The sequence below is a fragment of the Carassius carassius genome, chromosome 46, assembly GCF_963082965.1.
Source record: "Carassius carassius chromosome 46, fCarCar2.1, whole genome shotgun sequence".
Lineage (NCBI taxonomy): Eukaryota > Metazoa > Chordata > Actinopteri > Cypriniformes > Cyprinidae > Carassius > Carassius carassius.
In genome coordinates, this window is record NC_081800.1 from 21,523,221 (window position 1) to 21,535,095 (window position 11,875).

General features: G+C 37.4%; 1 protein-coding gene across 2 annotated transcripts; it reads right to left on the reverse strand.

Annotated features, from left to right (window-relative positions):
* Nucleotides 1–91: 91 nt before the first annotated feature.
* Nucleotides 92–4,031, reverse strand: LOC132129214 (ALK and LTK ligand 2a-like). Of its 2 annotated transcripts, none has more exons than XM_059540726.1 (5): nt 2,876–4,031; nt 2,101–2,154; nt 1,935–2,015; nt 1,629–1,702; nt 92–866 (listed from the first exon to the last, which is right to left on the reverse strand). In XM_059540726.1, the coding sequence occupies exons 1-4, from the start codon at nt 3,099–3,101 to the stop codon at nt 1,638–1,640; spliced, it is 426 nt and encodes a 141-aa protein (XP_059396709.1). In that variant the 5' UTR covers nt 3,102–4,031; the 3' UTR covers nt 92–866; nt 1,629–1,637. The 2 variants fall into 2 exon arrangements, with proteins under 2 accessions (XP_059396709.1, XP_059396708.1); XM_059540725.1 differs by having other exon boundaries at nt 92–869; nt 2,876–4,030.
* Between the last annotated feature and the right edge of the window lie 7,844 nt (nt 4,032–11,875).

Consider the following 11,875-nt stretch of genomic DNA (forward strand, 5'->3'; position numbering starts at 1 on the left):
AACTAGTCTGAGACTGTTTAAGGCTGCAGAAGATTAACCTTTACATTCTTTGGTGTATTTTTACAACATCAAAGACCACAGTGCTTAAACAATCATAATTTATTTAAATATATTTTCTTTTAAATATACATATCCCATCATACGTCAGACGCTTATGTTTGTTATAGGGATTTTAAAGTCTCATTTGTACAACATTTACATATCAAAATATACTGAATATATTCCACAGTCGTACACTAATAGTCTCACACGAAAACAAAAAGCTTTTGGTCACAGATATACTGCAAAAATCTACCTGTCTGCTGGCAAACAAAAGCAAAAGGAAACTTTAATGCAATTAACTTTCATGATTTTCAGTTCAAGAACAGAGAAAAGCAAAGCTCTCTCGTTGCAGCGAACTAACTCGATTTGTCATCACGGCTCTGAATTGTAACCCCATCAAGGCATGTCATACAAAACATCAGCACTGACTGACGAGTCTCTATAATCTGATATCGAAACATGGCAATCCCTTTTGTCATGATGAAAAGATTCTTTTTTTTTTTTTGGCAGACAGGTTCAGAACGCACTACGCCAAATGCGTTTTCTGTTTTCTTTCTCTGTCGTCCTGTGTTTTAACATTGGCTCTATGTTGAGTCCATCAGACCATCCTTGGGCAAGTGCATCCCATTATTCCGTGTCCGTTTACTTGTCAATTACTGTCAATACTTTTCGACATCTATTCTCCAGAGAGGCAGAGCAGTGTTCTGGACGCGTTGTGCTGATTATGTGGAATGTTGCGTGTTGGTTTAAATTCTCTTCTCTTGTCCAAAGGCACTTTGACTGCTGTTTTTTTTTTACTTGGGTCATTCTGGTTTGGCTTTAACCTGCTTGATAAAGGAAGATAAATTTAGTTCTGTTTCAGACTTGGCTGTGTTCACATACATGTGTGCACTTGGATGCATCTGAATTTTTTCCCTCTGTGAGAAATTGGGAGACAGGTTTTGTTACATGTACTTCTCTGAAGTTGTCTTTGGGAGAAGAAAAAAACTTAAAGCATTGATTTAAGTTTGTTTACCTGCTTAAATCACATCCTAATTGCTAAGACACACAGGTTTATCTGTAATAGCTTGGATAAGTTATCTAATCCTGGAATGTTTTCTGTCAAAAAAGCTTAAAATACATGTGTCCTCTGAATCTTGTGTACAACACCTAAATATTAAATATCTTTCTTAGCGTCATATCCAGTTTTGGAAATTTTTCATAAATTCTAGTCCAATCTAGATTTTTTTAATTTACACACACTGTACTTATAAGCAGTGCAGTGCATATATATATTATATATATATATATATATATATATATATATATACACACATACACACACACACTTTTAAATCAATAATTTTTGATGTTTCATTTTAAATCATTTATACATTATGCACACACACACACACACACACACATATATATATTTATTAAAATTTTGTGATTTAGAAATGTCATATATTTTTGCAATCTTATTAATTTTAATGATTTTTCTACGGCCATGGGATTCCTGCATATCCCTTTCTTCTGGTCTTCTCACATTTCTTGCTGAATTACCTACATTCAACGATTAAAAAAAAGTGTTTTAAAAAGTGTCCTACCTGGTACAGTTAACCCTCTTGACATCTCGGACTCTCTGCCAGTCGCATCAAGAGTCGTGCACACCTTCTGTAGTCTGAGGATAGGGGTAAAGCTAGATGAGTTGGATAATCAGCTGGATGAATCCTGAATTTGTAGCCTATACTGTTTCTGTTTTAAAACTCTATGTGCAGGGGTAAATCAGGGGCACCTAGCCGACATGAGACTGTCATGAATATAAAGAGTTTGTAGAGGGTCGTGATGCATGTGGGCAGAGATGTGACCTGTTGGTGGGGTCTGAAGAGATAGGAATGCATGACTTTACTCACATGCAGGGATGGTGCAGTCTCTGGTGTTATGATAAAGCCTGTAGACGTACTTCCTGCATTTTGGACTGAAATAAAGAGGACCTGGTGGACGGAAAACAGCCAGGTTAAAATTCTCAAACACCATTTTGGTTTCAAGGTCACAGAAAACTCTTAAGTCTCTATCTACCTGTTAAGATTTTGATAACCTTCTCTTTCCTTCGGAGGTCTCTGGGAAAGATTTCTGTGAAAAGACAGAAACATTCAAAGGTCAAATCCTGGATATCCACTGATGCTTCAAGAGGGATGATTCGGAATCACTGACAAATCGCTCAGCTGAACATTCCTCAGCAATGAACATGCTCTGACTAAGAGGTTTAGACCTAAAAACAAGCTTTCTATTAACATTATGATCACTTACGCTAATATTGTAACTATTCTAGTGACCTAACTGGGAATTGCTGACCACCATTAACATGTGTCTGACTTGGTACACAACAGGTGCAATGCAAAACTATTTCACCTAATGCTTTGAGAGTTAAGACTTTGGCTCGTGCCCTAGTGGGTAAGTCACATTCCTCTTAAATATAGGTCAAAGAGAAAGAAGGCACATAGACTTTAATTGCATCAAGTGGCATCAAATGATGCAAGAGCTTTTCTCTGGACTAGCCTCACTTTTATAAATCATTTTACGACGACTTTTATATGGTTCTAAGGTGATGCATGAAGTCAGTTTCTCAGTAGGAAAATGGACATGTTTCACAACTAGAAAGAGACATTTTGGCTTAACGTTTTAGCATTTAAAAACTTTTTCTTTTCTTTTTTTTTACATTTGGCTTGAAAATAGTTTTGTGCTTATTTGAATTACATTTTTAATTCACTTTCTAATTAATGTAATTTTCCAGGTTTTATATCCAGTGTATTAACATTCCTACATTTTTATGTGCATTTAATGCGCTGCTTACTTAAAATTGTTTCCCCGGTTTCCGTTTTGAGACGATGAGTGTCCTTAGGCGCGCTCTCTTTCTTTTGCGCGCTCGCGTCGTCAACGCTGTTTTCCGCCAGTCTCATGATGTCCATTATCCGTCTGAACGTTTTCTCGACCTTGTTCACGCTGGCGTCGCTTTGTGCAGTAGTGCAGATAAACATGACGAGCCCCATTACTAGAACCGGAGCCCGCAGCGCGCGCATCGCTCCCACAACCAGAGTGCGCGCAAGTCCCGCACTGCCCAAGTCCTGGATCACGCAGTCTGGTGAAGAAGTCACAGGGTTTATAAGATGCAAAAGTCCACTTTATGTTAAAAATAAACTTTGGAGGCTTTTACGATTTCTTAAAAAAAGAAAAGAAAGAAGTGCTATTAACACTTTCACTACCAGTCAGCATGAACACACCTACTCGTTCGTTTTTACTGTAATAGTAAGTCATCAAATCTATTCAAACCGTAAACTCTCCACGTATTTTCTTCATTAAATGCTGTGGTGCTTTCGAACACCACTGAATGACTTCACATGTATGCTCAACACTTGTTGGCTGATTTTCCTTCACTAACGTGCTCCAACTCGTTTAAAAATAAACCAGTCAAAACGTAGCTAAGCTTTATAGCTTTATATAGGCACATTTTATATTAGTCCACAAGTCTATTTCTCCTCGACAGTAACACTATGAAGAGCAAACGAAAGACGAAAGTGTCCTGCTCCTCAGAAACTAGTTTGAAGCCCATGAAGCGCACACGTGTCTCTCGGTTACAGATTATAACAATGTTTTCAACTGCGCTCACATTTGCAAAGATACCCACACCTACAATCAAAAGTCTCAATATGAACCCAATAATATTCTTCCAAAACCAAATAATCTGAGATGGACAAGGATTTTATAGTTATGTTTCATTGGAGTTGTATTGAGAAATAAACAAGATATTCTATATAAATGATCACATCATTAATGTTGGTTGTGCAATGATTTTAATCCTTTAATGGAAATCTAAATTTAGTTGTGACCGTCCAAACTTTGACTCGTATTGTAGATCAATTAACTGGTTAAACTACAAAACTAAACTAAGCATCACATCCCATAGAAGCGCACTGATTATCTGCTAATATACAATCCACTTTCTGTATAAAGAAAACAGTTCCCGCTAAAAAATCTTATAAAGTTAGGAGTGATATGATAAAAATGTAAAAAAAAAAATTAAAATAAAATAAAAAAAGTATCCTCATAGGTCATAAATGCCTCTAGTGAACCTACCTGAGGACGCCTGTGTCGCCGCGTTTCTTTCCCTCAGTCGACACAACCTGAGGCGACTGAACGTCCGTTGCCTATTTTACCCACGCGAGGCTCGCAGAACGCGCCACGAAAGAGAGAGAGAGCTCGCTATCCTTTATAGCGAATCGTCCTTTAATGTGCTCAAGCGTGGGAAGTTGGAATGGTCAGACTTCCTTATGTCTCCGAGACTTGAGAAAACTCCAGTCAAAGCTCCTGAGGACAATGAGCGCGCGCGTCTTCAACGCCTCAAAACATTCGCCATCGATTCTCGCCAATTTATTGAGGCTCTCGGACGGAAGCAGTCGTCTCTTGAGGCCTTACATCGCCGTGTCTTTAATTATAAACTCGTTACACATACGCCGCTCATCTCCATATTCCCGTTTGTCACATGCAGCATCCCATGGACCTTTTTTTCTTGTCCACTATCTCATTAGAGCACTTAGAAAGCTGCGCTTGCAGGAAGAGATGCAGCTATACCAGGAACTGTCCCACCATTCTACAGACTGGAACTCCTATGGTGCCTGAAAGTCAGGTTTTTTCCCTCACACTCCACCATAGATCACCATTTCATCCCCTTGTGTCTCCAGAGGATTGATTCGAGTTACAGATCGATGCCTGGAAGTGGCTGCAGCTGATGTAATTATTCTGCGTAATGGTAATGAATGATAGTACAAGAGAAACAGTCAGCCCAACAGGGAAACAAACAGGAGACGAAAGTGAGTTCGGATTAGTTTGTGTTTGCTTTCGTTCATACCACTCCCTCAAAGCAAAAGAGAACATTTAGCAATCTGGCTCCCATCCCGGACACGAATGGTGATCTGCATGGGCGGACTCAGCGTCAGCGTTAGGCAAAGGTAGGCAGCTGTCTAGGGCCCCTTAAAGTCAATTAGACTAACACCATAAGGGTTCACAGTCTTGCGCAAAATTAAACCTGGACACTGAGGAGAACATGTTTAGGAAAACAAGAGGAGGGTCCTGTTTGCTTAAGGTCTCTGAATTGGTGTGCTTTTTATAACAACATAACATTATCCAGTTAAAAACTTTGTCTTGTGCTGTTTGGGAATGTTTACATGGAAACAGCTTAATGTGTGTGGTTATCTTATCAGTAAAGTGCTCGTAAAGGCAGGTATACCTGATGGTATAAAGTGATTACACTACAGATATCATAAAACCCTTTTTTTTGTACACTGAAACCTAGAATATCGGTCAGCTTAGTGGTTCAAGATCTAGCCTGGTCTCTGAAAGATTTTATAGGTTCATTCCATTCGAAAAGACATTTAAAACATAGTTCACTCATAAATGAAAATGAATTTGTCCTCATTTACTTAAGTCTTCATTTACTTTCCCCCATGTCGTTCTAAACCTGTGTGACCCTATATATGATGTGAAAAAAAGAGATATTTAGCAGATTGCTAATGCTGCTTTACATAGCATTATAAAGTAACCAGAGGATGCCAAGCTCCGAAAATCGGCATAAAAGCAGTTCATGCAACAAAATCTAACATTTTGTTTGAGGTTTTAATGTGCCATGTTAAAACAGGTTCATTCGCAAACTATATTTGTGAATTACAGCAGAAATAATAAGATATAATGTTGGGTTAAACACTTAAATGCACATAACTTTGCATTGCAAACAACATAACTAACAACAAACATAACGAGCAAATTATGAAAGGTCAAAATTACATGACATACAGCCAAGTATGGTGACCCATACTCAGAATTGGTGCTCTGCATTTAACCCATCCAAAGTGCACACACACAGCAGGGTACACACACACACACTGTGAACACACACCCGGAGCAGTGGGCAGCCATTTATGCTGCGGCGCCCGGGGAGCAGTTGGGGGTTCGATGCCTTGCTCAAGGGCACCTAAGTCATGGTATTGCCAGCCCGAGACTTGAACCCACAACCTTAGGGTTAGGAGTCAAACTTTCATAGTAATATGTTACTGTTACATTGCAATATATGTTACTTTATATGCTATACGATAAATTACAGTTAAATAAATACTTTTATAAATATATAATTTAGTAATTATTATTTAGAAATAGTAAATAAATCTTAAATAATTGTAAGAGTGTATCATTTAAAAAAAATCCATTCATTTACTATTTTGGGGTGAACTGTTCCCTTAAGCTGCCGAAGGAGTGCTGCTAGAAACTATATTTAGGAATTTTAGATACAGTACCAATTACTATCTTAAGAACAGGAATTGATTGAAACTACGTTTCCTTTATATAATTTTGTTCTCAACTCTTCTTGACCTGCACTAAAAAATAAATAAAAGATTAAACTTAAGAGAACTGTAAATATCTGTAAATTTGTATAATTCAAACATGCCACTCAAAAGATTCCCCCATCAATCATTGAAATGTTTTGCAGAGCAAACACCAGGCCTCATCAGAATAGATTTACCTTTAAGCAAACAAAGCAAGAGAAATTAGTTCATCTTAAAGGGCAAGCTGATTTTCAAATAGCTTTGTATTGTTACAATGTTGGTTGCAGAAATAAAAAATGAACAATGTGTATAGTTTTTCAATGTTACCTGCACCAAGATCCTGTTTATTAGTCAGCAAAAGTTTGTCAAATAATGTAATATTTGGTTTTTACGAAGACTACTGGATTTTTGTATCCTCACTCATGGATAGTCTGATCGAGTCCAGTGCATTATGAGTGCTGAATTTTTCCTAACTTTTTCAGCACTTTTCTCTTTTTTTCTCCATTTGTGTAAAACCAGTTGAAAAAAATCTTTTTTTAGAAATTGTTTCTATTTTGCATAAGTTTGTTTTTACTGCAGTGTGTTTTTTTCTTAATCTGAAATTTCCAAATCTCATCATAGCAGTTGGAATAAGGCTTTGTCGATGAAAAGTGTTCAATCTAATAACAGAGACATTCACCATAGGAGTTTTCTCTTCATTGCATCTGCTAGTCTTTCTCAGACTGCCCATCTGGTTTGTCTGTTTATCTTCCTTTGTCCTCTCGGCTCTGAAATAGACAACAGCTTTTTCTGCTAGAATCTGGATGCTATATATATATATATTATATATATATATATACAGTACAGACCAAAAGTTTGGACACACCTTCTCATTCAAAGAGTTTTCTTTATTTTCTTTATTTTCATGACTATGAAGTCAAACTTTTGGTCTGTACTATATATATATATATTGGCTGAACTTCTTTGTGAAGTCCATAGATATATCTGCAATATACACAGCTCTGTTGGTAAAATTGACATACATTTCTTTTCTTTTTTTAATGGTTGATGTTTTAAAGTAACAAATATATGACAAGCTATCCTTCCTATATTTTACTTTCCTTTCCTCCAAGGAAAACAATTGCATGTAGACAATGGCCAGAGTTAGCCTGGCAGACACTCTTGACGACCTGTTTTTTATTTTGGGCTTTGTTCACTTACCCCTACACCTCTTTGAAGCTCTTTGAAAAAGCATTTACAAGACAAATTAGGCTATGTTTAGGTTAAATGGATGCCGGTGAAGATGTGTGGGTTTTTGTTTGCTAATTTGTTTATCTCCACAATGCAAGCCTTTTTGTGACCAAGGTAAAATACACTGGCATCAAAACAATACTTGTCCTGTGAACAAAATGGATTATTCCATTTCATTGCATTTGATTGATTCTATAATTACCTTTCAACTGTTAATAATAGAATCAAATATGGAAGCCCATTTCCAGTCAGAATTGTAAGAAAAAAGGTCAGAATTTTAAGATCAAAAGCAAAAAACGCAATTAATCGCATGATTGTCTGTGATTAATCACAATTAATTGTATTGCTATGCACAAAATCAATAATGCATTCAAAAGTAATGTATTGTGCACATTTTTCATTTAAAAGTACTGCTATTTTACTATGAGATAAAAAGTCAAAATTACCTTTTTAATATTTTATTTCATGGCAGAAATGAGCTTCCTAGTAAAACTGTATTGAAGATATATTTCAAAACAAAAATTAAACATTTTTCTTAACCTGTCTAAATAAACAGCAACATCAACATCACATGATAATGCACGCATGTATTTTTGTATATATTTGTTTTTTCACAAGTTGTGCCCTTAGTCTTATTTACAGATGGATTTAAACTCCGTGCAAAGTGCCTATAGGCGTGGCTCCCCGGGGACTCAGGTGTTTTAGTTACATAGGTGTTTAAAGTATTTGTGAAAGGCATGCGTGATCCTGCTGATTATTTACATGCATTATGAAATTGTCATTTGACATGGAATAACAGTTATGACTGATTACGTGTCAAAGGAGTCTTTTGTAAGACTCTGAGTTATAATCCAGCAGATATACAGATTGAAGGATTGTTGAATGATGTCACACTGTCAGTTCAGCCTTTATCTGTCAATTTTTTTTCGTGCAGTGCCAAGTGACAAGATGAAATACGTGCTGTTTGCAGTTGTAACAGGGTTTTTTTTGTAACATATTTTAAACAACACTGCCAAATGTTTTGTAAAATGTGTGTGCACACATGGTTTCCAGTGGGTCTGAGCGTCAGGGGAGGGCGAAGCACATTCCCCATCAAAAAGAAAATAGTTATGATATGAAATGATGGAGCTGAGTGTAGAGGTCTTGTTTGCATACACTCGCTGAGCTGTTGTTGTAAGGCTGGGAAACAGCAGCCACGCCGTGCATGGGAAGCTTCTGGACCTGTCAGGGATCTTTCTCTCTTTTTCTGAAAATTCTGTAAAGGGTATGTTAGGACAAAAGCTACAAGCCAAAATCAGCAAGCAAGAGATACTAGTATCAGATAGCCACCTGTGGAGGAGAGGTGTTGAAGATGAGCAGATCTCAGGCATATCAGTCTCTTTCTCACTGTCTCTCCATCTCTCATGTGTGCATCGGACACCTTTCACAAATAGAGTAAAAACAGGGACTGACATTTTTAAAAACATTAATGAATAGTTGTTGCTTTTTCAACAAACTGGGGCACTGAAATTTATTTTACTTAAAAGTAAAACAATGTATTATAATTTAATATAATTTATATATTATAAAGAATATTAACATTGTGCATATTAAAATTCTATATAAATAATAGGTATAGTATGCTTCTGGCTTCCTTTAGAAAAATGGTAGAAATAGGGACTGCAATTATTAAAAACATTTATACAATACATTTTGTTGCTTTTTTTAACAAATGGTCAAATATATTTAAATATATATATATATATATATATATATATATATATATTATATAATTTTTATAAATTATTATAATATAAATATTAAAAATAAAGTAAAAAAGTATGTATTATATATTAATGTAATATACACATATACATTTAATTATTCATACACACAAATATATACAGGTGCATCTCAATAAATTAGAATGGCGTGTAAAAGTTAATTTATTTCAGTAATTCAACTCAAATTGTGAAACTCGTGTATTAAATAAATTCAATGAACACAGACTGAAGTAGTTTAAGTCTATGGTTCTTTTAATTGTGATGATTTTGGCACACATTTAACAAAAACCCACCAATTCACTTTCTCAACAAATTAGAATATTGTGACATGCCAATCAGCTAATCAACTCAAAACACCTGCAAAGGTTTCCTGAGCCTTCAAAATGGTCTCTCAGTTTGGTTTTCTAGGCTACACAATCACGGGGAAGATAATCTGACAGCTGTCCAGAGGACAATCATTGACACCCTTCACAAACATTCATTGCCAAAGAAGCTGGCTGTTCACAGAGTGCTGTATCCAAGCATGATAACAGAAAGATGTGTGGTAGAAAAAGATGCACAATGAACCGAGAGAACCACAGCCTTATGAGGATTGTCAAGCAAAATTGATTCAAGAATTTGGGTGAACTTCACAAGGAATGGACTGAGGCTGGGGTCAAGGCATCAAGAGCCACCACACACAGATGTGTCAAGGAATTTGGCTACAATTGTCATATTCTTCTTGCTAAGCCACTTCTGAACATAGACAACATCAGAGGCATCTTACCTGGGATAAGGAGAAGAAGAAGAACTGGACTGTTGCCAGTGGTCCAAAGTCTTCTTTTCAGATGAGAGCAAGTTTTGTATTTCATTGGAAACCAAGGTCCTAGAGTCTGGGGGAAGGGTGGAGAAGCTCATAGCCCGAGTTGCTTGAAGTCCAGTGTTAAGTTTCCACAGTCTGTGATGATTAGGGGTGCAATGTCATATGCTGGTGTTGGTCCATTGAGTTTTTAGAAAACCAAAGTCACTGCACCCGTTTACCAAGAAATTTTGGAGTACTTCATGCTTCCTTCTTCTAACCATCTTTTTGAAGATGCTGATTTCATTTTCCTGCAGGATTTGCCACCTGCCCACACTGACAAAAGCACCAAAAGTTGGTTAAATGACCATGGTGTTGGTGTGCTTGACTGGCCAGCAAACTCATCAGACCTGAACAACAGAGAATTTATGGCATATTGTCAAGAGGAAAATGAGAAACAAGAGACCAGAAAATGTAGATGAGCTGAAGGCCACTGTCAAAGAAAGCTGGGCTTCCACACCAGCTCAGCAGTGCCACAAACTGATAACCTCCATGGGACACCGAATTGAGGCTGTAATTAAAGCAAAAGGAGCCCCTACCAAGTATTGAGTACAGTCGTGGCCAAAAGTTTTGAGAATTACATAAATATTGGAAATTGGAAAAGTTGCTGCTTAAGTTTTTATAATAGCAATTTGCATATACTCCAGAATGTTATGAAGAGTGATCAGATGAATTGCATAGTCCTTCTTTGCCATGAAAATTAACTTAATCCCAAAAAAACCTTTCCACTGCATTTCATTGCTGTCATTAAAGGACCTGCTGAGATCATTTCAGTAATCGTCTTGTTAACTCAGGTGACAATGTTGACGAGCACAAGGCTGGAGATCATTATGTCAGGCTGATTGGGTTAGAATGGCAGACTTGACATGTTAAAAGGAGGGTGATGCTTGAAATCATTGTTCTTCCATTGTTAACCATGGTGACCTGCAAAGAAACGCGTGCAGCCATCATCATTGCGTTGCATAAAAATGGCTTCACAGGCAAGGATATTGTGGCTACTAAGATTGCACCTAAATCAACAATTTATAGGATCATCAAGAACTTCAAGGAAAGAGGTTCAATTCTTGTAAAGAAGGCTTCAGGGCATCCAAGAAAGTCCAGCAAGCACCAGGATCATCTCCTAAAGAGGATTCAGCTGCGGGATCGGAGTGCCACCAGTGCAGAGCTTGCTCAGGAATGGCAGCAGGCAGGTGTGAGTGCATCTGCACGCACAGTGAGGCGAAGACTTTTGGAAGATGGCCTGGTGTCAAGAAGGGCAGCAAAGAAGCCACTTCTCTCCAAAAAAACATCAGGGACAGATTGATCTTCTGCAGAAAGTATAGTGAATGGACTGCTGAGGACTGGGGCAAAGTCATATTCTCAGATGAAGCCCCTTTCCGATTGTTTGGGGCATCTGGAAAAAGGCTTGTCCGGAGAAGAAAAGGTGAGCGCTACCATCAGTCCTGTGTCATGCCAACAGTAAAGCATCCTGACACCATTCATGTGTGGGGTTGCTTCTCATCCAAGGGAGTGGGCTCACTCACAATTCTGCCCAAAAACACAGCCATGAATAAAGAATGGTACCAAAACACCCTCCAACAGCAACTTCTTCCAACAATCCAACAACAGTTTGGTGAAGTACAGTTTGTATGAAGTGCTTGTAATTATAT